Source organism: Rhinatrema bivittatum, chromosome 2 (genome assembly GCF_901001135.1).
Source record: "Rhinatrema bivittatum chromosome 2, aRhiBiv1.1, whole genome shotgun sequence".
In the NCBI taxonomy this organism is placed as follows: domain Eukaryota; kingdom Metazoa; phylum Chordata; class Amphibia; order Gymnophiona; family Rhinatrematidae; genus Rhinatrema; species Rhinatrema bivittatum.
Genome location: NC_042616.1, coordinates 810,410,134 through 810,438,070, shown reverse-complemented (window position 1 = coordinate 810,438,070; position 27,937 = coordinate 810,410,134). Strand labels below are relative to the sequence as shown.

General features: G+C 45.4%; 1 protein-coding gene across 1 annotated transcript; it reads right to left on the bottom strand.

Annotated features, from left to right (window-relative positions):
* Positions 1–29: 29 nt before the first annotated feature.
* LOC115085795 lies at positions 30–27,119 on the bottom strand. Its single transcript, XM_029592215.1, has 2 exons — positions 26,856–27,119; positions 30–10,074 (listed from the first exon to the last, which is right to left on the bottom strand). The coding sequence occupies exon 2, from the start codon at positions 9,990–9,992 to the stop codon at positions 8,838–8,840; it is 1,155 nt and encodes a 384-aa protein (XP_029448075.1). The 5' UTR covers positions 9,993–10,074; positions 26,856–27,119; the 3' UTR covers positions 30–8,837.
* Between the last annotated feature and the right edge of the window lie 818 nt (positions 27,120–27,937).

Below are 27,937 nucleotides of genomic sequence, written 5' to 3'. Positions count from 1 at the left end.
GGTGTTTGTAAATATTAAGCAGCCAAAGATCACAACACAGTATTTTATTCAATGTATGCATAATAAAAAAGGCTTATAAATACTTCTGTTTGCTAAAAAAAAAAACCTTCCTCTGTGTAAATGTCTTCTCCAGGCACAGCTGATGTTCTTCACGAATGGTTTTGTCTTTTTACAGTGCTCTGACGCTGTACAAAAACCAGAGCTTCGGCATAGCCCCACGCTGCAGGCACAGAAGTGGTTCACCGTTTGGCTGTTGCTGCAGGCCTGCCCCAGCAAGCATATCTCTGGTCCGAATGTGGGGCGTGACCGAGCTTTACAAAGCCTGGTGTGGCTCGCCCCAAAATGTCCTCCTGCTTCAGATGCAGTGAGTGCCAGCAGCAAGCACCTGGACCGCCATCAAAGAAGCACCACGGGCCACCACCAACACTGTTGTGGTACATACACAGCTGAGCAGGGGTCCTTGAGCAGCCACGCAAACCCAGCCCAAGACTGGGAGGAGCACCCCCCGCGTATGCTCAGATCTCATAGGCCAACCCTTCCTCACTGCTATCTTCTTTCTATATCACAAGATCGGCCTACAGAAAGTGCCAGTTCCCCAGCTTTAAACAGGCTCACAGCGCTAGCACTGATGGTCAGGAACGGTGGCAACAGCTCTGCCACTAAACAGGTATTTTGGTCAAGGAGGAACAGGCTGATGCAGCACCGCCAGGTCAAGGGAGGGAGGTTAACAGACAGGGGAGAGGATACTGGAGATGAAGGGGAAGATGGGGATGGGAGAAGTAAGGATACTGGAGTACAAGGTAAGGAGGCAGAATCCTACCCATGCTCCCACTGCTTACTCGTGGAGAAAGCTTGTGTGCACCTCCACGCCCATTAATCCATAGCAAGGAGCTAGGGGATAGGGAGTAACATCAGCCAGCACTGGCACCAGCATAAGTCCTCGCACTAGTGCAATGGGAGATTCTGCTTTACTCCGGCCTGTTTCCCACCTTTCCAAAGGACGACTGGCTGGGTTTCATGGGACCCTTTTTGTGAAGGGGCAGGTACAATGAGCACTAAATATAATTTAACTCCTGCTGCAACACGGGGAGTGGGGAAAAAAAAAAAAAAAAGGCAGGCCAACCTGGAAATGTGCATTTTAAAAATGCTTGGCATACACATAAAATACGATTTATCAACAGATGAATTGTTTTCTGCACTACATTCAAGATTTGTGCACATAAACCATGTTTTCCGTGCACAAAACAATTCAAGCACTGAAAATATTTTGGGTAGAAATCCCGAGTAAAGGACCCCCCCCAACACTATTTTCAGCCCCACACACTGTACTCCACTGCTGCCCAGAAGACACAAAGCCAACATCTCTCCCCACTGGCAGATAACAGATAATGCCTTCATTAGCACTGGATTTACATGCAAGGGCATTAACCATTCTAAAATATACAGTTCCATGTGTACAAAACTCTTTGCTGTGGTCGGAGTAAAGCTTGCACACAAAAAATGCTAAGCACACCTCATGACATAGGGGTAATTGCTCTGCGTGGGATTACCGTTACGTTCCATGGCTTAAAGGAAAGGCAACATTGATAGTGGCTAGGCCTTACTGCATCTAAAACAGATGATCCTGGAAAACATGGAACTCAAAGCCATGGGGGTGACATCAGGACCAACTCAGCGACGTGTGCCAGCAGAGGGCACCCTTGCAGTAGTAATCATCCCTCTCCCCCCCCCCCATAGCATTGGACATGCAACCTTACCAGAAGTTCCCAAAGGTGTCATTTTGACTATAACATCCAATCAGGATGCAGCTGCATCCCGACAACCTATCAGAAAGCTGCTAGCACCACAGCTGCTGGCTGAGTGGTTGCTATTTCTGTTAGGTGAAGACTGGAGGAGCGTGGGCTGGAAAGCTCTCCTGGTGCTTTTTATGCGACCAATGTAAAACATGCATCAGAGCCTACAAGGAATCCAGGTTTTTCCAGGACCCATACAGCTCATAGAGCCCTACACTATAAGAAAAAGCCACTTTTTGCTCTCCAGGATTTTCTTTTTCAATTTGGCATTTTGTTTATTTGGCAGGATGTTGCATGGAGCTATATAAACAGCAAGGTGCACAGCAAGCCTTAAAAACCAGTCTGCTACCGAGCACTGGGGCCCAGAATGTATTCTTAGCATGTAGCATCAGCGTGGCAGTGCTATCTGGGGGAGGTTACAGGAAAAAAGCCAGAGAAAAGCAAGTTTGCTTACAGTAAACTGTGTTTCCCGTAGATGGCAGGATGAATTAGATATGCTTTCTGGGAGCTCGGGAACTTCTCCTAGCAGCAGAAAGTTTTGCTACTGCACTCCTGCGCAGTGCCTTCCCGTGTGGTCAACGGTCTCCCCTCAGCTGGTCTCAAAGCACAGAAAAGGAGCAGAAAGAAAGAGAGTAGGGTGGATTGTTTCTTCATGATCTGTCTGTCCAGGGAGGAAAGTGGGGACGCATGGCTAATTCATCCTGCTATCTTTACTGTTCGCAAACTTGCTTTTTTTCTGCAGATAAGCAGGTTGAATTAGCCATGCTTTCTGGGCAGCCCCAGCTCAAGGTTTCAGAGCAGAGATAGTAGGTAGAGTTAAGGGAGCAGAGCTTCGAGTAGCATGTCTTAAGATCGTGTAGTCCATTGTGGCATCTGACTTGGCATGCCATTACAGGCAATAATGGGATGTGAAAGCGGGTAAAGACGACCAGGTTGCTGCTTCGCAAATGTCTTGAAGAAGAACCTGTCTCAGGTGGGCTATGGAAGCAGCTACAGCCCAATTGGTGGGCCTTTACCTTTAATGGCAGAGTTTCTGATCGACTGTGATAGCAGAAGTGGATGCATTGTGTTAACCAGCTGGCCAGCGTGCATTTAAATAGATACCGGAAGTCCCAGGGCATTCGGGCTGTAGGAGAGGAAAGGTTGCGAAGGCCTACGAGGGGAACGGGTCTTCTTTGGCTAGGGCCCTCTTGCAATCCAGCGTATGTAACAGTGCTTCCCTTTCAGAGGCATGAGGCTTCAGAAAAGTGGTTGGCAGTGTGATTGTCTAGTTGAGGTGGAAGACAGAAACCACCTTGGTAACAAAGGACAGAAGTGTTCGCAGGGCGACTGTCGTGACAGAATTGAAGAAAGGGGGGATAATGTGCCAGTGCTTGCAGTTCTCCCACCCATCGGGCTGACGTGATGGCAACGAGAAATAGCACTTTCCAGGTTAGAAACTTTAATTTGACCATCCCCAGATGTTCAAAGGGAGGGGCATCAGTTTTTCAAGTACGACATTCAGGACACAAGGAATGGCGGGGGGGCAGCACAAGGAGCCTGAGCCGTAGGGTACCTCATGAAGCGGATGCATAGAGATGCATAGGATGCATAGAGATGGAGACACCATCAAGGGAGGAATGGTACACTGCCATGGCACTGAGGTGTACCCCGATGGATGAGATAGCCAGGCCAGATTGAAATAGTAGGTGAAGGTATTTAAGTAGCTGTCCCGGGGAAGAACGGAAGGGGTCCAGGGACGCTGATATGCACCAGCAGTAATACTGTGACCATTTGGCTGCATAATTCTTCCTAGTGGAGGGTTTCTGTGTTGAGATTAGGATATCTTGAATGTCATGAGAGATGGTAAGGTTGCTTAATACTTCCCTTTCAGTCTCCCCGCCATCAGGTGAAGGGCGTCCTGCATAGGATGTATCAGTGCTCCCTCTTCCTGCAATAGGAAGCCAACCCTGTTCCAGAGGGGAATCGGGGATTTTATGGAAAGATGAACAAGGTAGGCGTACCAAGGTTGTCTGGGCAACGCTGGGGCGATGAGGATGAGATCTGAGTTGTCCATCATGCATTTCTGTAATACCCGTCCTATCAGTGGAATTGGAGGGAAATGTGTAGAAAAGATTCTCTGACCATGTTATGAGGAAGGCGTCTTGGGCTATCCTATTGTTGCTCAGATATAGGGAGCAGAACTGCGGCACCTTTTGCGTTGCGTTCTGTGGGAAAGAGATCCACCAAGGGCGTTCCCCCACCAGTGAAAGATGTAGGACGCCTTTATAACTCCCACTTGTGGGGATGAAAGACGGCTGAGTCTATGTCAGAGTTCTGTGCATTGGGGAGATAAGTGGCTTGAAGCTGTATCGAATGTGCTAGTGCCCATTCCGGTATTAGTATGGATTCTTTGCACAAAGTCCTGGACCTGGACCCTTCTCTGTTTAGATAGTACATGGCTACCTGGTTGTCCGTGTAAATCATGACCGATTTGTGTGCAAGAAGTGGTAAGAAGATGCACACGCTGTAGCGAATGGCTAGGTGTTCTAGAAGGTTGAATTGGAAACGCCACTCCACTAACAACCATAGCCCTTGAGCCTTTAGATGCATCCACGACGGGGTAGGAAGCCCACGTAATGCATCTGTAGTCAGTATAACCTGGTGAGGCGGAAGTCAAAAGGGGGCACCGGAGTGCAGATTTTTTGGTCACAGCCACCAGTCCACATCCCTCGCCATTGAGCGGGTTAGTGTTATCTTGCACGACATCAGGTGAGAACGCTGGGACCTCTGGGATTTTAAGCCCCATTGAAGACAGGCATGAAGAATCACATTATGTGGCTGCTGCCATGTGACCCAAGAGCGTTAGGATTTGGTGTGCAGTTGGTTGTCTTAAACATCTCAGGGTTCTCCCCAGGGTTTGAAATGTGGAGATCCTGTCTTTTGGGAGGAAGGCTTTGCAGAGTTGAATGTTGATGCATGCATCTATGAATTATAGCAACTGGGCAGGGTCGAGGTGGAATTTCTCATAGTTGACCAGGAATCCCAGGCTCTCCAGAAATGTCAGAACTCGAATTTGATGGGTACAAATCAATTCCCAAGTTGAGGCTACTAGTACCCAGTTGTGTAGGTAAGGGAAGACTTTTATGCCCTCCTTCCAAAGGTGGGCCACAGCTACTGCTAGACATTTGGTGAAAACCCTGGATGCTGATGAGAGTCCGAAATGCAGAACACGATACTGATAGTGTTGATCGTGAATTTGGATCGTGGGTAGTGCCATGAAGAAGGGTGCATGGGGATTTGAGCATAAGCATTCTTGAGGTCCAGTGAACACATCCAGTCATCTCTAAGTTGTATGTAGGGTAAGATGCTCTTGAGAGAAGTTATCTTGAATTTTTCCCAGACCATGAATCTGTTCAGCGCTCTGAGATCTTACACTCTTCTTGGGGATAAGGAAGTATTGTGACTAGAACCCCTGGGACCGTTGAGAACGGGGAACATTCTTTATTGCTCCTTGGCTCAGGAGGAGTTTGACTTCCTGTAAAAGGGGGAGTATGTCGGTCTCTCGAGCAGGAGGGGTCAAATGCGGTAACGCAGGAGGTGTTTGGTTACCATCTCAATTTCAGTTCTGGCTGATGCTTAGAACCCAAGAATCAGACGTAATCTGCCCCCATGTTGGTCTGAATGATGTAAGGTGTCCGTCTACTGCTGCTGTTGTGTCTGTGGTGGTTGAGACCTCTGAGTGGCATAGGATGGAGGATGGTATGGTGGGTACGGCTTGTAAGAGCATCAGGGATAGAAGGGTCTCCTGTAAGAGGAGTAATAGCGCTTCGGAATAGGCTGATCCAGAAACGATGTAAGGGATGAAACTGCTACAATCTGTTCCTTAAATTGTGATACCATTTCACAAAGTTTGTCGCCGAACAAGTTATCTCCTTTGCAAGGGAGATCAGCAAACTTGCCATGCACATCTTCATAGATCGCACTCGCTCATAGCCACACTATGCAATGTGCTGCTATAGTGGTTGCTGAGGGCCAGGCTGATAGATCATAGATGGTGCATAAAAGGTGACGCAGGCCTTCTTCTAAATAACCCACCATCCGCTTATGGAGGTCAGACTCTGAAGGTTGACCCCATCCAACTTTAGGTGCTGGAGGCACTCGTACAGATATTGGGTAATATAGAACTGGTGCTGTTACACCTTAGCATTCAACATGGAACCCTGGAATACCTTTCTTCCAAAATCATCCAGGTATGGATTGTCTTTGCCCAGTGGAGTATTAGAATACAGCCTTGTTTTCCTGGCTTTTCCATAGCAGACTCCACCACAATTGAGGCATGTGATAGTTGCATGGCAACAAAGTGAGGAGACTTGCGCATTCGAAGTTTTACTTCAGTCCTCCTGGATATAGTGGGTGTGGAGAAGGAAGGGAGTCTCCCAGGCTTTGTCCATGACGGCATCCAAGACCGAATGGGATGGTAGAGATGTAGACTTAGCCAGGACGTCTAAGATCTTAAGGAGGTCATGTACTTCGGCCCATGGGTAGTTTTTTGGTCTCTAGGTTTAATACAGAGCCCACTTTCTCCACAAATCTGGAGTAAGAAAGGTCTTCAGGTAACATACTGGTGATGTTGGTTCCGGCAAGTCACCCAGAGGGTCAGAGGGAATTCCCATGGAAGAGCTAAGTGATGGCGGAGACGGGACAAGCGGTTCCCTGCCATATGGAATTCCTTTCGGGCTTGGCTCACTAGCCAAGATTTCAGTATCTGAGTGCAGAAGAGAGGGGGGTGAAGAATGACCCGAACCCTCGCCAGAAAGGCTTGATGGTGAACCTGGCTGTTGCATGAGGACTACTGAATCGAAGAAGTCCAGTAATTTGAGTCAACATCTGTGAGGCTATGCCTTGTAGTCCCCTTCAGGTCTTTAGCAGTCCTATTTTTTTTTTTTTTTTTTTGGAGGTGGGGATGTTCTGTGTGATGATGGCCTAGAGGTAGAGGACTTGCCATCTGACCTTTTATGGTCAACAGCTCTAGCGGAGGTGGAGGAAGAGGAGCGGTATGAATGTTGGGGTATGTCTCCCCCTTTGATTCCCCAGAATAATCCAGATCCAAAAACAGGATCGGGTGTGACCGGGGGGTCCAAGCGCTCTGAACTCCTTGGGGCTGAGTGGTGTCTAGGTTCTGAGGGACAGTGCTCAACATGGCGGGTTTTGCTCTTTGCTTTCCCATGTTCTGCAACAGGATGCATCGTATGTATCGGTTGATCACCCAACGCATCGCGTGGCGCCGGGTGCTTCGGCACAGATACCAGTGCCAGGAGTCCTGCATCGAGCGAGTTTTTGTGTTAGCCGACGCGTTGCTTCTTGGGTCCAATGCGGCACGTCTCCATGCCTCGGCAGCAAACCCTGTGGCACAGACGACACATCCGGGGTCCGGATTGAGTTGGAGGCCAGTTCCAGTTGAGGCTGTCTGAGATAGAGGGCAAAGGTAAGGCCGGAGAACTAAGTTCTTTGTAGAGGAGGGTTGCAGGGAGGTCCTTTGTCTCTTTGGGCCGTTTGGGCTCCCTCGCCAGGGAAGAGTGGGTAGATCTCTGCAGGGCGTAGGACCCCGATGCAGCGTGGTCCCCTTCCCGAAGGCAGGTGATTTTCGCGGCCCTTTGTTGCTAGGCCCTGGGGGACATCTTCCTGCAGTCCTGGAAGGCTGCCATATCATGGTTGGGCCCATGACAGATGTAGCAATATGTGCATCCGTCTGTCACAGACATAATTTTGCCACAGCGGCAAAATTTAAATCCAAGGGCTTTTGGAGCCATGGTTAGCACTGAAAAGTGCTTCTGGGAGTAGTCGGATGAGAGAAATAGAAAAAGAAAAGAGATGGTAGGAGAAGAAAATTCCGCGTCCGATCGCTGCGCGGGGAAAGCGAAAACTCAGGGGAGACCATTGACCGCGCGGGAAGGCACCGCACTGGTGTGCTGCAGCGAAACTGAGCTGCCAGGGGGCGCTCCCAGAAAGCATGGCTAATTCAGCCGGCTTATCTGTGGAAAAACCACAGGAGGGAAACTGCTTCCAGCAACTTCACAGCTTCCCCCTTACTCTAATTGCACATTAAACTGGACTGACCTTGCGCATCTTTCATATGGCACTCTAAAACTGAACTGAGTCTGGCCTTGGTCGCCGATAGCATCAGTGGATACAGAAAAGCATTGCAGCAGCCTCAAAACTGGGCGTCCAACACCCTTTGAAAGAAGGCTGAACCCCAGAGACGGAAGTGTTTATTCAGTCTCTTACATTTCTTTTCCATGGATGTGCGCCCATGACCGATGGGACGGTGCATGGGTCTGCAGGCCCCCTGTAACCCTTGCAGCCTCTCCAAGGTCTTGCTCCTCTGCATTCCCCCCCAAACCTGATGCTCTCCTGGGAGAGAAGCCTTTAGTCAACTGTCCCTATCTGCAGCTATGCTCACCAGGTCCAACCCCACAGTGCCGTGATATCTACCACTATCCTTTGCACCTGCTGAACTGGGAGTGACCACCAGGGCTGCCTGTGTGTGGTAGAGCACGAATAAACGGCAGATAACGTGATGGGACATTGTGAAACGCAGGTAATAGCTAAATGCTGCCAGCTGCTGGGCCTGCATCCCTTCCCCAGTGGGGGGGGGGGGGGGGTGCTTTTTATTACCCTCACTCCCACTCTCGGGTTCCCTTTTCACAGATTTTCTCTTATTCTGCCATAAACTCCCAGGAGAGATCCCCACAGCCAGGGACGGTTTGTGTTACTCCTGTGAATTGCTGGATTGTGTGTACCTGGGGGTGGTAGCCAGTTACCAGAAATGTCCGTGTTAAAGTGGTGCATTTCCCATAGGGACCTTGATACCAACTTCCTATCGGAAGCCGTATGACCTATACTGAGACACCCCCCCCACGCGACGCCAGGTTCCACTTCACGAACATCCTGAGAGAGAGGGTCAGATGCTATCGGGGTCTTTTGGGGCCTCTTGATCTGATCTGGGCAGCTCTAAACCCCCATCAGGGGCTTGCTGTTCCATCACCTTGGCGGTGAGCGTTTTCACAGCAGCCAGGTATCGGTGTGCCGCGTGCAATAACATGACTGAACCAGGGTCTCCTCCAGCTCCGGGTAATTCTTCTCTTGCCACTGTGGGAGCAGCTGGTGGCCATTAAAGCTCTGCAGGCCGGGAGCTCCTTTTCTGAGTAGGTCATACAGGCAGGACCAGCGGCTCTGGAGGGCCTGCTTGGTCCTGCGGTTCAGGAGGATCCCACGGATGGTCTTTTTAGCTCTCAGCTCCTTCAAGGCAGGCAGGTCGAGGTGGCTGAAGATCAGGCCCCGGCTCTGGGACACGTCCAAGTGCTCCAGCGAGGTGGATTCCAACAGATAGGAGACCCCCAGGTCTTTGACTGGCACCAGGACCTGAAGAATCAGTCTCTGTAGGTTGGGCAGTGCTTTCATAAGCCCTTGCATAGTTTCAGGAGAGACCCCTTTGAAGACCCAGAAATAATTCAGCTCCAGTACTCTGAGCTGCTGGAAGTGGGTCAGCAATGCCACCGAGTGCTCAGACCAATCAAAAGGCAGCTTCATCTTGGTTAATTTGGGGGAGCTGTGGGTGAGACTTTCAAAGAGGATTTGGAAGCCGTTGAACTGGTCCGTTTTGGCCAGACAGATCTGGGCCATGCTGCCAGCTGGCCAGCAGTCATGGGGCTCCAGGTGCGTCAGCGTCCAGTTAAGCTCCAGCTCCTTCAGCTCGCTGCAGTGGATGCTCCCGAGGAAGCGCAGAAGGAAGTCGGCCCACTTGGTCTTCTGGTCCCCCAGGTCAAAGCTGGCTCGCAGGACCAGGAGGCTGGCGCTGCGAGAGGTGAGGTGGTACGCATACTGGTGGACCCACTCCTTCCACCTCTCAAAGTCCCTGCCAGATACGAGGACGCCCTCCATTCCAGAGTGGAAAGCCCCCAGCCTCATGAAGTCTGCCACCCTCCACAGCCTCGGGGTGCGCATCAGTTTGCTCCAGTCTGCACACACCAGTGCTGCAGTGCACTTCTCCACCTCCGAGAGGAAAGAGAAGACGTGAAGCTGGCAGTCCACGGGAAGGAGGCTGAAGGGAAAGGATGACTGGCTTGGGCTCTTGGGCGGCCGGCCGAAGTCAGGATCCAGTTCCAATGTGGGCTCTGCAGGCACCCCTCGCCGAACCAGCTTCCTTTCCCGGGACATTCTGCACACAGCTACCTCCAAAATGCCAGCTTCCTGTCATTACAAAAGCTGCCCACGAAAGGTGCATGTGCTGGATTCAGACCTAGCCAAAAAACAGAAGGCAAGATTCAGATCTTAGAAACGTTCAGCTCTGCTAGTCCTGCAGGTTGTAACTGGCTTACATCATCATGTGTTAAGTCAAGAGGTATCGCAGCCTATGATAATCCTGAACACTTCAAACACTGTAATCAGAAAGACAAACACTTTTCAAACTGCTCACAGTGAATAAATATGTACATGTACACATTTCATTTAACATATCCCATAGATTAATCCCTTACAATCTATCAATTGAAAAGCAGGTTGTTAATACAAACAAAAAACACACTTTGAAATGTCTGTATGCCAATGCCAGAAGTCTAAGAAGTAAGATGGGAGAGTTAGAGACTTGTCAACATGGATTTACCCAAGGGAAGCCTTGCCTAACAAGTCTGCTTCATTTTTTGAAGGGGTTATTAAACATGTGGATAAAGGTGAACCGGTAGATGTAGTGTATTTGGATTTTCAGAAGTTCCTCATGAGAGGCTTCTAAGAAAAGTAAAAAGTCATGGGAGAGGAGGCGATGTCCTTTCGTGGATTACAAACTGGTTAAAAGAAAGGAAACAGAGAGTAGGATTAAATGGGCAATTTTCTCAGTGGAAAAGGCTAAACAGTGGAGTGCCTCCGGGATCTGTACTTGGACCGGTGCTTTTCTATATATATATAAATGATCTGGAAAGGAATACGACGAGTGAGGTAATCAAATCTGTGGATGATACAAAATTATTCAGAGTAGTTAAATCACAAGTGGATTGTGATACATTACAGGAGGACCTTGCAAGACTGGAAGATTGGGCATCCAAATGGCAGATGAAATTTAATGTGGATAAGTGCAAGGTGATGCATATAGGGAAAAATAACCCTTGCTGTAGTTACACGATGTTAGGTTCCATATTAGGAGTTACCACCCAGGAAAGAGATCTAGGCATCATAGTGGATAATAATACATTGAAATCGTCGGCTCAGTGAGCTGCAGCAGACAAAAAGCAAACAGAATATTAGGAAGTGAATGGTGAATAAAACAGAAAATGTCATAATGCCTCTGTATCACTCCATGGTGAGACCACACCTTGAATACTGTGTACAATTCTGGTCGCCGCATCTCAAAAAAGATATAGATGCGATGGAGAAGGTACAGAAAAAGGCAACCAAAATGATAAAGGGGATGGAACTGCTCCCTTATGAGGAAAGGCTGAAGAGGTTAGGGCTGTTCAGCTTGGAGAAGAGATGGCTGAGGGGGGATAGGATAGAGGTGTTTAAAATCATGAGAGGTCTAGAACGGGTAGATGTGAATCGGTTATTTACACTTTCGGATAATAGAAGGGCTAGGGGGCACTCCATGAAATTAGCAAGTAGCACATTTAAGACTAATCTGAGAAAATTCTTTTTCATTCAACACACAATTAAACTCTGGAATTTGTTGCCAGAGGATGTGGTTAGTGCAGTTAGTATAGCTGTGTTTAAAAAAGGATTGGATAAGTTCTTGGAGAAGTCCATTAATGGCTATTAATCAAGTTTACTTAGGGAATAGCCACTGCTATTAATTGCATCAGTAGCATGGGATCTTCTTAATGTTTGGGTACTTGCCAGGTATTTGTAACCTGGATTCTGGCAGTGACAATTCGGATGGTTCAGACAGTGATGGCACTCATAAAACCTATAGAAAAGGTCAAAATATAGCTGCTGCTCAACCTTTTTTAGGTCGGGGCCGAAGAGGACGTTGGCATCAAAGGAATCCTCATTTCCAACAAAGAGATCTGATTTCACAAGCTCGTCAGGATTGGGATGGTCCCCAAACTAGATCCAAAACAAAACCGGATCCAATATAGTAAACCTTTCGAATACATCTCTCACTGAAGACGAGAAAAGAGTCCTCGACTTAGGTTTCACTTTTGTGCCACACATCACCTATGATTCATTTGATAGTAGAATCTCTTTATATCGTTTCATCAGGAAACTCCAAATTAAGTTGTTTTGTACTGAAAATGAAATTTTACCAGACGACATTTCTATCGTCCGTCCAAAATCGAAATGGACTCCTTCTGATCCCTTGGATCACCATATAGCTACTTTCCGGGATCTCATATTACATGATTTTGAAAAATTGGAAGCTTCTAAGTTCAATGATTTTGTGAATTTTTCTTCTCAAATGAGATTAGCGTTGAAATCGTTGTCAAGAAATCATGACATAATAATAAAGCCGGCGGATAAGGGTGGGAGCACAGTCATCCAGGATAAAATGGAATATATACAGAGTCTCCAGGATCAACTGAATGATACTAAATATTAATCAGTTGCTGGAGGAGGACCCTACAACAACAACATTACAGGATCAGATCCAGACTATTTTAATTGAAGCCAAGACACCATTCCTTACTAGAAAAGAACGGCAATTTCTTATTGTTCCCCATCCAAGAGTACCGTTGTTATATGGAGTGCATAAAGCACTTAATAATCCACCTTTGGATAGGTCGGCCGTCATAGTTGGTGATTCGATTATTAGAAATGTAGATAGCTGGGTGGCGGGTGGGCGTGAGGATCGCCTGGTAACATGCCTACCTGGTGCGAAGGTGGCGGACCTCACGCGTCACCTAGATAGGATTTTAGACAGTGCTGGGGAGGAGCCGGCTGTCGTGGTACACGTGGACACCAACGACATAGGAAAATGTGGGAGGGAGGTTCTGGAAGCCAAATTTAGGCTCTTAGGTAGAAAGATTAAATCCAGAACCTCCAGGGTAGCATTCTCTGAAATGCTCCCTGTTCCACGCGCAGGTCACCAGAGGCAGGCAGAGCTCCGGAGTCTCAATGCGTGGATGAGACGATGGTGCAAGGAAGAGGGATTCAGTTTTGTTAGGAACTGGGGAACCTTTTGGGGAAGGGGGAGTCTCTTCCGAAGGGATGGGCTCCACCTTAACCAGGGTGGAACCAGACTGCTGGCGCTAACCTTTAAAAAGGAGATAGAGCAGCTTTTAAACTAGAACAAAGGGGAAAGCCGACAGTCGCTCAGCAGCGCATGGTTCGGAGAGATGTATCTTTAAAGGATACTAATGATGCATTAGAATTAGGGCATCCCGACAGTGAGGTTCCAATAATTAGAAAAGTAGTCCAAGTGCCTGTAACTAAAAACTCACCTGAGCTAAAAAATTCTAACTTATCCCTATCAATTAAAAAGCAGAATAAAAATACAATCAAAAAACAAACTTTGAAATGTTTGTATGCTAATGCCAGAAGTCTAAGAAGTAAGATGGGAGAATTAGAATGTATAGCAGTAAATGATGACATAGACTTAATTGGCATCTCAGAGACATGGTGGAAAGAGGATAACCAATGGGACAGTGCTATACCGGGGTACAAATTATATCGCAATGACAGAGAGGAGCAGTCGGGAGGAGGTGTGGCGCTTTATGTCCGGGATGGCATAGAGTCCAACAGGATAAACATCCTGCATGAGACTAAATACAAAATTGAATCTTTATGGGTAGAAATCCCTTGTGTATCAGGGAAGACTACAGTGATAGGGGTATACTACCGTCCACCTGGTCAAGATGGTGAAATGGACAGTGAAATGCTAAGAGAAATTAGGGAAGCTAACCAAATTGGTAGTGCAGTAATAATGGGAGACTTCAATTACCCCAATATAGACTGGGTAAATGTATCATCGGGTCACGCTAGAGAGATAACGTTCCTGGATGGAATAAATGATAGCTTTATGGAGCAATTGGTTCAGGAACCGACGAGAGAGGGAGCAATTTTAGATCTAATTCTCAGTGGAGCACAGGACTTGGTGAGAGAGGTAACGGTGGTGGGGCCACTTGGCAATAGTGATCATAATATGATCAAATTTGATTTAATGACTGGAAAAGGAACAGTGTGCAAATCCAAGGCTCTCGTGCTAAACTTTCAAAAGGGAAACTTTGATAAAATGAGAAAAATTGTTAGAAAAAAACTGAAAGGAGCAGCTACAAAAGTAAAAAATGTCCAAGAGGCGTGGTCATTGTTAAAAAATACCATTCTAGAAGCACAGTCCAGATGTATTCCACACATTAAGAAAGGTGGAAAGAAGGCAAAACGATTACCGGCATGGTTAAAAGGGGAGGTGAAAGAAGCTATTTTAGCCAAAAGATCTTCATTCAAAAATTGGAAGAAGGATCCAACAGAAGAAAATAGGATAAAGCATAAACATTGGCAAGTTAAATGTAAGACATTGATAAGACAGGCTAAGAGAGAATTTAAAAAGAAGTTGGCTGTAGAGGCAAAAACTCACAGTAAAAACTTTTTTAAATATATCCGAAGCAGAAAGCCTGTGAGGGAGTCAGTTGGACCGTTAGATGATCGAGGGGTTAAAGGGGCACTTAGAGAAGATAAGGCCATCGCGGAAAGATTAAATGATTTCTTTGCTTCGGTGTTTACTGAAGAGGATGTTGGGGAGGTACCCGTAATGGAGAAGGTTTTCATGGGTAATGATTCAGATGGACTGAATCAAATCACGGTGAACCTAGAAGATGTGGTAGGCCTGATTGACAAACTGAAGAGTAGTAAATCACCTGGACCGGATGGTATACACCCCAGAGTTCTGAAGGAACTAAAAAATGAAATTTCAGACCCATTAGTAAAAATTTGTAACTTATCATTAAAATCATCCATTGTACCTGAAGACTGGAGGATAGCAAATGTAACCCCAATATTTAAAAAGGGCTCCAGGGGCGATCCGGGAAACTACAGACCGGTTAGCCTGACTTCAGTGCCAGGAAAAATAGTGGAAAGTGTTCTAAACATCAAAATCACAGAACATATAGAAAGACATGGTTTAATGGAACAAAGTCAGCATGGCTTTACCCAGGGCAAGTCTTGCCTCACAAATCTGCTTCACTTTTTTGAAGGAGTTAATAAACATGTGGATAAAGGTGAACCGGTAGATATAGTATACTTGGATTTTCAGAAGGCGTTTGACAAAGTTCCTCATGAGAGGCTTCTAGGAAAAGTAAAAAGTCATGGGATAGGTGGCGATGTCCTTTCGTGGATTGCAAACTGGCTAAAAGACAGGAAACAGAGAGTAGGATTAAATGGACAATTTTCTCAGTGGAAGGGAGTGGACAGTGGAGTGCCTCAGGGATCTGTATTGGGACCCTTACTGTTCAATATATTTATAAATGATCTGGAAAGAAATAGGATGAGTGAGATAATCAAATTTGCAGATGACACAAAATTGTGCAGAGTAGTTAAATCACAAGCAGATTGTGATAAATTGCAGGAAGACCTTGTGAGACTGGAAAATTGGGCATCCAAATGGCAGATGAAATTTAATGTGGATAAGTGCAAGGTGATGCATATAGGGAAAAATAACCCATGCTATAATTACACGATGTTGGGTTCCATATTAGGTGCTACAACCCAAGAAAGAGATCTAGGTGTCATAGTGGATAACACATTGAAATCGTCGGTTCAGTGTGCTGCGGCAGTCAAAAAAGCAAACAGAATGTTGGGAATTATTAGAAAAGGAATGATGAATAAAACGGAAAATGTCATAATGCCTCTGTATCGCTCCATGGTGAGACCTCACCTTGAATACTGTGTACAATTCTGGTCGCCGCATCTCAAAAAAGATATAATTGCGATGGAGAAGGTACAGAGAAGGGCTACCAAAATGATAAGGGGAATGGAACAACTCCCCTATGAGGAAAGACTAAAGAGGTTAGGACTTTTCAGCTTGGAGAAGAGACGACTGAGGGGGATATGATAGAGGTGTTTAAAATCATGAGAGGTCTAGAACGGGTAGATGTGAATCGGTTATTTACTCTTTCGGATAGTAGAAGGACTAGGGGACACTCCATGAAGTTAGCATGGGGCACATTTAAAACTAATCGGAGAAAGTTCTTTTTACTCAACGCACAATTAAACTCTGGAATTTGTTGCCAGAGAATGTGGTTCGTGCAGTTAGTATAGCTGTGTTTAAAAAAGGATTGGATAAGTTCTTGGAGGAGAAGTCCATTACCTGCTATTAAGTTCACTTAGAGAATAGCCACTGCCATTAGCAATGGTTACATGGAATAGACTTAGTTTTTGGGTACTTGCCAGGTTCTTATGGCCTGGATTGGCCACTGTTGGAAACAGGATGCTGGGCTTGATGGACCCTTGGTCTGACCCAGTATGGCATTTTCTTATTTTCTTATTTTGAGACCTATCATTTCCAGTAATGGTTCATTACTTGAACCTTTAGCCAATTTTTTGGATAAGTTCCTCCAACCATATGTCAAAGCCACTCATTCTTTTGTCCAGGATACAACACATGTCCTGAAGAAGCTTTCTGAGGTAAAATTGCCATCTGATCATGTACAGTTGGTCTCTATGGATGTTATCTCACTTAACACAAATGTATCCCATGCGGTAGCCATTGATGTGGTACAGGAAACCCTATCCACTTTAGTTCACCGCATACAGACTTCCTTTCTTTTAAAACTAACTGAGTTGGAGAACCAAGATGGCTGCCACGCAGTAAGCACGGGAAATCCTCTCTCCTGAGGCTTCGTTTTTGTTTTCGCTTTTCTTGTATTGAATTGCCTTTAAACCCACTTTCAAATGCCTCATTCGAAAAGAAAAGCTAGAATTCGTGAGGTTTCTACCTCTACTCCTGACGCTAGTTCCCAACAGCCGAGGATAGAGGAAATCTTCCGTTTAGCACAACAGACGCCGGAGAGTGTGACCGCTGGCGTTGGAGGCGGAGAGCGGTTGCCCAACGCCCTGGTCGAAGAGACATCATTAACCCCCGGAGCACCAACGGTCCCTCCTATGATCTACAAACCCCCGGGAGAGGGGGGTATGGAACAACTGAACTTGCCATCCTTTTTACTACCAGACGACCGCGCTAAAACCCAGAGGAGAGATGGGGAGATACCCTCGACTCCGGTGAGCCCGATAGACAAGGGCTCCAGGGATAGCAGTGGCGCAGCATGGCAGAGAGAAGCAGACATAGAAGGGCCTCTACAAGCAGGAGGTAAGGAACCAGAGATTCAAGTGCTATTAACCCCTCTGGAAATGCCCGAAAAAGTGACTCTTGTTGAAATCTGGAAAGTTTTAACAAATATAAGCTTGGCAATAAATGACTTATCTAAAACGGTCAAAAAGAATATGGAGGGAACACAGATGCTTGAAAATAAGGTACATACACTTGAAAATTTCTCGATTAAAGTAGAAAAAGATCTTAAAGATGTAAAAGAATTACAAACAAAATTTATAAAATCTGAGAATATGGCTATGAAGAAAATGGATTTTCTGGAGAACGAACTGAGAAAGAATAACCTTAGATTTCTAAATTTCCCCAAAACAAAATGGGCAACACCTGTGGACCTTCTGAAAAGTTACTTAGTAAACATTTTAAATTTTCCAGTCAAGTATTCCAACAATATCGAAGATTTATTATGTTCCAGGAAAAGGGAAAAATATACAACAAGAAGAACAAGATAAAGTTTCTTTTGACAATTTATCCGATTTCCTGGAAAAATCTTATGAAGCAAAAATAGAATTGAGAGCCACGTTACTGGTGACATTTCTATATAATAAAGATAGAGATGAAATATTGAAAAAATCTTTTCGGAAACATACACAACTTTTCTATGGAGCTTCAATAAGAGTATTTCCGGACATAACCAGGAGGACACAAGAGATAAGGAAAATGTTTCTTTCATTAAAAAATCAGGTTCTCGCAAGAGGGGCCAGATTTTACCTTAAATTCCCATGTAGGTGTATGATTATTTACCAAAATGATAGATACATTTTCACTGATTCAGAACATCTGCGTGTCTATTTGGACTCCCACTCCTAAGTTAAATTGTAGAGGTAGTTGGTCATTTGAGTAAATGTTGTGTTATACTGCGTTTCAGTTGTTTACTGTTAAAGATGAATATAATCCTATGATTCCGCTTGAAAAAAAAAAAGGTTCTTCTCAGTATTCTTATAAAGTGGATGTGAAATACAATCTGTATAATTTATGTTATATTGATGGAAAAGATTTTCTCCATTTTTCTGATTTGAATTTGTTCTCAATGTATGTATATTGAAATATCATAAATAAAAAATTAAAAAACAAAAAACAAAACTAACTGAGTTAGTTTTAAGACATAATTATTTTTCTTTTAATGACAAGTTTTTTCTCCAAGTACACGGCATAGCGATGGGGTCTTCAGTCGCCCCGGCGATGGCCAACCTTGTCATGAACCATCTAGAGACACAAATGATTTACAAATCTCCTTTTTTTCAAGAAGTTTGTTTATGGATCCGTTAGATTGATGATCTTCTCTTTTTTTGGAAATTGGATAAATCTCAACTTCAGCTTTTTTTGGTATGGCTAAATGAGATAGATAGTGACTTGAAATTCACATCTAAGATTGCTGATCAACAACTTCCTTTCTTGGATATCATGATAATTAAAAATGGTATGACAATTGAGACCACCCTATATCGGAAAGATATTGATAAAAACAATTTTTTGAGTTACCAGAGTTTCCACCCTAGTGCCTTTAAAAATGGCCTCCCGGTGGGCCAGTTTTTTCGACTTTGGCGTCTCTGCTCTTCATTGAAGGATTTTAAATATCAAGCTTATGATTTGGCTAAATGATTTTTTGAAAGGGGGTATCCTTTTGGGATCATTATATCAGCTTACAAAAGAGCACTTTACTCTCCTAGAGAATCTCTTCTAATGTACCAAAATAAAAAAAGCATTTCCCAGGATGTTTATGTGTTGCAGTTCACAAACCGTGCTTCAGATATGGTCAAAAGCATACATAAACACTGGCATGTACTTCAACTCCACTCTGCATTTGTCGAACCACCTCTGATTTCATTTCAGAGGGGACTAAATATTAAGAACCATCTTGTGAGGGCAGCTTTACCAATTTCTTTGCCCCCATGTACAATTGGCCTTCATACCACCTGTGGTAAGTGTGATGCGTGTCAAAATGCTATGACTGGAGCAACTTGGAAAGATCCGTTTACCAATATTGAATATAGGAAGAAATTTATGACCGACTGTAATTTCCATCATGTTGTGTATTTGATACAATGTAGCTGTCCCTTGCTTTATGTTGGTCAGACGTCTAGGCCAATTAGAATTCGATTAAGGGAACACAGGAGCAGACTTAATACAAGTAACATCGAAGCACCAATTGTGAAGCATTGCTTGTCTGAAAGCCATAACTTTGCTCATCTACAGTGGACTGTTTTGGACATGATTCCATTGAATACTAGAGGAGGAGACGTTCACTCTCTCCTTAATTATAAAGAGCAGAGATGGATCTTTAAACTTTCCATGGAATTCCCTCGGGGCATAAATGACGTCATTGACTGGTCTTCACTCATTTAAAGGGCTTAGTTTTAGCCCTTTAATTATTTCTCCTATTTTACCCTACACCGTTTTCTGATTGGCTCCTTTTGAATTCATACGTAGACTTAAAAATGTCAGTCTAAAGATGGCGGGTCCGCTGCTTTGCTGCATAGATGATTGATTCTCCAACTCTGTAAGCCTTCATTATTTGAACTGTCTACTTTGGATGTTGGCGTTTTGGTACTAAATGTTTTTTCCAACTTTCAGCATTTAAAGCCCCTGAGGAAGAAGCCTTCGAAACACCAGCGGGCGCTTAGCGGAACAGAGCTGACGAGCTCTGGGCTCTAGCTTATGTCTTTGGAAAAAGATTTGTTTTTTATTCCATAAAAGTTTCATCATAAAGTTGGAGTTGATGTTATATACCTTCAATGGTTTGAAAAATTTAACAAAAAAATCTTCAAAAAAAAGTTTGTTCTGCTTAAAAGAGCGGCAGTTTTGAAACATAATTGAAAAGGGTTACCCTGTGATTAAAGCTGAATGAGCAGTTACACTTGCAATGAGTGTACAATAGTTAAAACGCTGTGGCAGCGAATGTGTATGATAGCTCATATATGAGGGTATACCTGATTCAGTAAATTACGTTAGATATATGTGATTTTTCATTGGTTTATTGATATTCTTATCACATATTCTACCAGTTTTTGTGGATTAAATATCTCTACACTGTCACGATCTGGTAAAATCTTGCTATTACTGCCATTTCCTTTTTTGTACTTATTTCCATTGGTTAATCAGTTCCTGTTATAGTGTAAAGCCTGTTGCTATATTATTTCCCTTATGTGTTGCTTGTAAAGCCTGTTGCTGCATTTTTGTTACATGTAAACAGAGGTGATGTTACAAATGTGCCGCGGTATATAAAAATACATAAATCTATATAAATAAAAATGTAAATGTTTGTTTGTTCAAAATCTTAAATCTCCGAAAGTTCTTCACCGATTGCTTTGAAATTTTGACACAACGTTGCACTCGAATACGCACGTGTTTTTATATACCTACATTATATAGATGTCACACCTGTGACAGGTAAAAACATGCTTTTTTGGAAAAACAGCGCCATCTGTTGGTCGTAAAAGCAACACATGCTATCTACAACATAAATGGGCTCTGACCGACGGACCGCAAATGCGCAGTAGAGAGCAGCTCTACCGCGCACGTGCGGACCATAGAGCTCTGCGCTACGTGCTGGGTGTCACAGAGGAGAGGAGGAAAGGGCAGACGAGTCACCGCTCCGAGAAACGGCTCAGCCTGTTCCTCCGCCGCTGGGAAAGGGGGGGAGGGAGTAGGGACTTCCGGACAGTTACACACAGGAGGAGGAAAGGATAGAAGAGTCGCCGAGCCAGTCCGTCCACCGCCGGGGAAGGGGGGGGAGGGAGTAGGGACAGCCAGAGCAGAGCAAATGCGCATTGTGAAATTAAACATTTTAGAAACGTGCGCTTTTTCTTTTCTTTCTTTTCCATTTAACCAGACTGAGCCGCAGCAACGCGTGGCCGGGTACAGCTAGTAAATAAATAAATATTGAAAAGCGCCGGTCCAAGTACAGATCCCCGAGGCACTCCACTGTGAAAATTGACCATTTAATCCTGCTTTCTGTTTCCTGTCTTTTAACCAGTTTGCAATCCACAAAAGGTTATGGGATGGGAGGCGATGACCTTTTAGTTTTCTCATGAGGGACTTTGTCAAATGCCTTCTGAAAATCCAAATACACTACATCTACAGGTTCACCTTTATCCACATGTTTATTACCCCCTTCAGGCAAGACTTCCCTTGGGTAAATCCATGCTGTCTGTGTCCCATTAAACCATGTCTTTCTATGTGCTCTGTGATTTTGATCTTTTGAATAGTTTCCACTATTTTTCCCCAGCACTGAAGTCAGCTCACTGGTCTATTGTTTCCCAGATCACCCCTGGAGCCCTTTAAGTTTTGGTGTTATATTGGCCACCCTCCAGTCTTCAGGTACAATGGATAATTTTAATGATGTTACCAATTTTTACTAATAGATCTGAAATTTCATTTTTTAGTTCCTTCAGAACCCTAGGATGTATACCATCTGGTCCAGGTGATTTGCTACTCTTTAGATGGTCAATCTGGCCTACTACATCTTCCAGGTTCACAGTGATTTGGTTCAGTTCATCTGACTCATCACCCTTGAAAACCATCTCTGGAACCGGTATTTCCAACATCCTCATTAGTAAACACAGAAGTAAAGAATTCATTTAGGTCTTTCCACAATGGCCTTAGAGCCCCTTTAACCCCTCGGTCATCTAACGGTCCAACCGACTCCCTTGCAGGTTTCCTGCTTTGAAAATTATTTTTATAAATATATTATGAGTTTTTGTCTCTAAGGCCAACTTCATTTCAAATTCTCTCTTCGCCTGTCTTACCAATGTTTTACACTTAACTTGTCAATGCTTATGCTTTTCCTGTTTTCTTCTGATGGATCCTTGTTCCAATTTTTGAAGGATCTTAATGTGTGGAATACATCTGGACTGTGCGTCTAGGACTGTATTTTTAAACAATGTCCATGCCTGTTTACACTTAACCTTTGCAGCTGCACCTTTCAGGTTTTTTTCTAATTTCCTTCATTTTATCAGTTTCCCTTTTGAAAAAACTTAGTGTTAGAGCTGTAGATTTACATATTTTTCTCCTTCCAGTCATTAATTCAAATTTGATCATGTTATTATCACTATTGCCAAGTGGCCCCACCACCTCTCTCACTAAATCCTGAGTTCCACTAAGAATTAGATCTAAAATAGATCCCTTTCTTGTCTGTTCCTGAACCAATTGCACCATGAAGCAGTCATTTATTCCAGCCAGGAACTTTATACCTCTAGCATGTCCTGATGTTATATTAACCGAGTCAATTTTAGGGTAATTGAAATCTCCCATTATTACTGCACCGCCAAATTGGTTAGCTTCCCTGATTTCTCTTAGCATTTCATCATCTGTCTGACCATTTTGTCCAGGTGGATGGTAGTATACTCCTATCACTATACTCTTACCCAACACACATGGGATTTCTATCCATAAAGATTCTACTGAGCATTTAGGGCCGGATTTTAAAAGGGTTACGTGCATAAGTTATGCGCGTAACGCTCTTAAAAGGCCCCTGCGCGCGCCGAGCCTATTTTGCATAGGCTCGGCGGCGCGCGCAAGCCCCGGGACGCGCATAAGTCCCGGGGCTTTCCAAAGGGGGCGTGTCAGGTGGGCGGCGCGAATTTCGGGGTGGGAGGAGTGTCGGGGACGTGACGCCGGCCCGAGGGCGTGGTCGAGGCCTCCGGACCAGCCCCCAGGTCAGGTGATGGCGCGCCAGCAGCCCTCTGGCAGGCGTAAATCTGCCAACAAAGGTGGGGGGGGGGGGTTAGGTAGGGGAAGGAAGGGGAAAGTGAGGGGAGGCGGAAGGAAAGTTCCCTCCGAGGCCGCTCCAATTTCGGAGCGGCCTCGGAGGGAACAGGCAGCGCGCGCCGGGCTCGGTGCGCACAGGTTGCACAAATGTGCACCCCCCTTGCTACGCGCGTATCTTATAAAATCCAGCGAACAAAAGTACGCGCACGCGCTGTTTTTTAAAATGTACCCCTTAGTCTCTTATATGATCTTTATCCTGTTGGACTCTATATCCTCCTGGACATAAAGTGCCACACCCCCACCAAGTTGATCCTCCCTATCATTGCGATATAATTTGTACCCTGATATAGCACTGTCCCATTGGTTATCCTCCTTCCACCAAGTCTCTGTGATGCCAATTATGCCAATCTCATCATTTGCTGCTATACACGCTAACTCTCCCATCTTACTACTTAGACTTCTAGCATTGGCATACAGACATTTCAAAGTGTGTTTTTTGTAAGTATTAATAATCTGCTTTTCAGTTGTTAGGGATAATTTGGAATTCTTTAGATCAGATGATTGTTTACTTATAGGCACATGGACTACATTTGCTTTTATTGGAACCTCTCTGTTGGGATGCCCTAACTCTCCTGTTTCATTAATATCCTTCAAGGATATATTTCTCCGAACCATGCGCTGCTGAGCGACTGTCTGCTTTCCTCCTTGTTCTAGTTTAAAAGCTGCTCTATCTCCTTTTTAAAAGTTAGCGCCAGCAGTCTGGTTCCACCCTGTTTAAGGTGGAGCCCATCCCTTCGGAAGAGACTCCCCCTTCCCCAAAATGTTCCCCAGTTCCTTACAAAACTGAATCCCTGTTCTCTGCACCATCGTCTCATCCACGCATTGAGACTCCAGAGCTCTGCCTGCCTCTGGGGACCTGCGGATGGACCAGGGAGCATTTCAGAGAATGGTGTCACAGACAGCCCCGGTTCCATGTTGTCTGCTCCTTTTCCCACCTCCACCTTACCCAGAACCTGAACACTGAGGCTGCGGATGAGAAGAGGCTGTATCTATGTTTGTCGCCCCTCACTCTCTCCAGTCCACCAGCAGCAGCAGTGCAGGGACCCAGCTGAGATACACACTATGGATCTCTGCAATGAACAGGAAGAACAATGACAAAGGAGGGAGACACTGGGGACAGTGAGAATGTGTCTCTTTCGCATTCCAGTGGCTCCTACTGCTAGCACCTCCCTCCCTCTCTCTCCTCACTTTCAGTACCACTCCCAGTGCATTCCTAAGCCTTGAAGGAATAATGAAAAGATGAAAGGAGGGCAGGAAAAAAAAAAAAAAGAGAACTGGACATTATATTTAAATGTTTATTGATTTAACATTTGGTAAAATGTGCAAGGGGTGGAGAGGGAAAGTTGAGAAGAGGAGGAGAAGGGAGATGGAAGTGTCAGAGAGATGGGGTAAGTGATGAAGGTAGGGAGGTAGTCATTCTTACAGGCCTATGATTTATAGTGCTACAGGTTATAACATACACAAAACTAGGTTTGACTTTTTAAATACTGTACCTATTTCTCTCTCTAATATTTGTATGATGATTTGTTTGCATGTTTCTAAGTACTTTATTTAAATACCGCAGAACGACGGTATATAAGCGAATGAATGAAACTTTTTTGTTGATGTGGTTATACTGGATTTTTATCTGTTTTATTTGAAGCTCACCACTTTGAGCAAGTTGTGGATGTTGCAGTCTATAAAAGATGAAAAATATAGAGAGTGAAAGGAGGATGGAACATGGCTGTTGTGATGGAGAAGAGGGGAGAACATGATGAGCGGATGGAAAGAGAGACATCTTCATCTGCTGAGGCTAAAAAGGAGAAGGTTGCTCAAGATGCAGATGGAAAAAGACCGTTCTAGCTCCTTTTTAACTGTTAGCACCAGCAGCCCAATTCCATCCCCTTCTCCCAGGTCCTAACAAATCTAAAGTCCTTTTTTCTTTGCTTAATGACCTCATCCATTGAGTCTGTCCAGCATCTTCATGAGGCTGCTTTTAGCCCTTAACATCTGGTTCCCCTCATCACAGCCTTGCTAGTTTTAACCTTTTTTTTTATAATAAATTACATTCTCACACTCTCTTATTTGTCCTCTATATTGTCTTGACTAGATTGTAAGCTGTACAGAGAAGGGACTGTCTCTTATGTGTATAAGACAAAATAACAAATCTAGTAGCTCTATAAAATAAGCAATAGTAAAACTCTGGGGTCCTGTACATGGAACTGGAAGCATTTCTCAGAATGCAACCCTGGAGGTTCTGGATTTCAGTCTCTTACTTTACAGCCTAAGTTTAGGCTTTCAAAACCTACCTTCTGCAGCTATGTCATGGTATGAAAACTGCTATTAATTAATAAGCAATGGTAGTTTGAGATCTATTTAATGTTTGGGGTACTTGCCAGGTACTTGTGACTTGGATTGGCCTCTGTTGGAAACAGGATGCTGGGCTTGATGGACCCTTGGTCTGACCCAGTATGGCAGGTTCTTATGTTCTTAACTGTTTTTTTCCCAGCACACTCTAAAATCCCTTAGGTCCTCCACTTTCATAGCAGGCGGGCAAATTACCAAGTAATCATCATGATCACTTGTCATCCAACTATTTAAATTCTTACAGGCCGATGCACTATGGACATGCTAAAAAGTGCATCCAAACTAGGTGCACTTTTTTTTTTTTAAACACATGCAGAATCACATTTCCTGGGTGCCCAATGCAATAAGCAAATGAGCCGCCACATTAAAAAAGGTCGCACTAGGGATAAAGTGCACATCCCTAGTGCAGTCACGGCATCAAGCACCCAGGAAACGTGGCTGTGCGCGGATTTGGAAAATGGATGCTCAATTTACAAGCATCTGTTTTTCACACCAAACTATTTTACTGGCACAATATGCATGCACCAATATACATGTGAATATTGTGCGCCCTGAAATTTTATTTTTACATCAAGACTTTTGCATGGTGCTTTCTGTGGTTCTTCCTACTTAGTATCACAACAATACCAAGTAGGAGGAACGACAGAAAAGCGGTTTTTTGTTTTAAATTGAGTCCTTGACATGAGGGAACACTTCATGCATGCTCCAAGCAGGCGTAAAATTTTATAGGTTAAAAAGTGCACCTTTCAGCACACGGTGATTTTTTGCATTGCGGGATAATAGCCTCATCTACATGGCATGTACATGTGTTGAGTGCTATTAGCTAGGCCTTTGTTTGGACACACTGATCCCCTTATTGCATCGGGAGTTATGGACCTGCGTCCAAAATCCGTGACCAAGCAATCATTAAGCTATGCTGGGGGCAAAGTACTACATTGGTCTGTTAATTGCCAAAAACAATGGTAGTCCTATCCCAACCTGCCGGATACCTCACTGTGAAAGGATAATGCATAAACTACAGGATTTCTTCCAGTTGAAATGAAGGCAAGCCTGATTTATCAACTCCTGCCCCTGGCTAAATATATATGTTAGATCCTTGAATCATAATCTTTGATCCTCCACCGAGTGACTTAAATGATTCACGATTGCAGTCACCTAAATAAATCCTGCTCAAGGGATTTACGAGGTCTGCGAACAGTTCCCCATGCACCGACAGCAGAATCGATCCTAGAACATTTCTTTCGCGTGATCGATGACCCTCCTCTCAGGGCAGCGGGAGAGAGCACGCCCCTCTTCTGGAGGTGGAGAAGAGATACACGAACTCCCGCAAACACTCCTCTCCCTGCCTGAAGGATAGGACAGGTCCTCCTCTCTTCGGGGGGGGGGGGGGGGGGGGGATAGCTGACCCTTCCCGTCCCCCGCGCCCCAGGGGAGAGGTATTGCTGCATTTCGGGGGAGGACTTCCCCCCGCCCGCTCTCTTGCCAAGATACTGCAGTTCACATACCAATCAGCATCGTCTCCTGTATTCAGCTGCATTATTTCACAAAAGCAGCCCAGCTCAGATAATCGGAGCCGGGAGCATGCCAGCAGCCTCGTGCCGGAGGGGGGAGGGAGGGTTCCCTTCAGCACGGGGCAGAGAGAGGCAGGCGCCCACACTCACCCTCAAACGCTGGATCGGGTCACCAGGGACAGACCGAACCCAAACCCGGCCGTGCCCCATCAGGGCCCGCTTTCAGAAAGGCACCGAGGTGAAGGAGCCACACTGGGCCCCCCGACTTCACACGCCCTGACTGCCCGGAGCAGGACCGCCGAGGCCCGGCCCCTCGCTTCGCTTCCGGGGCTCCCGCGGCGGCGCCTCCGAACCCTCTCACTTCCGGGGCTGCAGCTGACCCGCCCGGCTTGTAGACAGACGGAGCAATAAAGCTGGTTGAAATGACGCGGCCGTCGCCAAGCAACGGCGAACGGCTCTAGGAGCTCTTAAGTCCTTCTCCCTTTCCCTGCATGCACCGCGGTAAGACCAAGCCTGGGTGGCGGGGACTCGAGCGGGCTCCCGGAAGTCGCGTTTCTTTATTTCCCCGCCTGACAGAGAGGGAGGGGTGCCGGGGGATCCTTTCATACTCTTTATTACCTCTTCTTTCCCACATACACACGCTCGTTTTTACGCCACCAAGTCACCCGGAGGCAGAGGAAGAAATACGCGATAGAAGAAGAGCAGCTTATGTTTTAGTTTCTTTATTTTCTCGTTTGAAAGCCGTGCAGGGCCTCAGTTTCTACAAAGGGGCCCCTAGGTGGTAACGTTTTAGTCTCTGGTGCCCCCTTGAGAGGACCTCAGAGAAGGGGGTTCTTTAGGTGATTAAATCCACCCCCTGACCTAGGTCTGAAATAGGGACAGAGAGGGAGGGAAGTTGCGGGATCTGCTGCCCAATAGAAGATGTAAGAACATAAGAACATGCCATGCTGGGTCAGACCAAGGGTCCATCAAGCCCTGCATCCTGTTTCCAACAGAGGCCCGGGGGGGGGCCTTAAAGAGATAGCAGCCTTTTCCGTCAAAATTTGTGCTTTTGATGCACAAAGCATTTTTAGAAGCGGAGGCTGAATTGCAGGAGGTGGCACCTCCACCAGCAAAGGTCCTCAGGCCATCAGGGGTGTCGGAACCCTCTAAGGGGCAGTCAGGCTGGACAGCTGCTAACTCATCTGGGTCTTCAGCTCCAAATCCACCGGACCCTGGGTCACAGGCCCTTC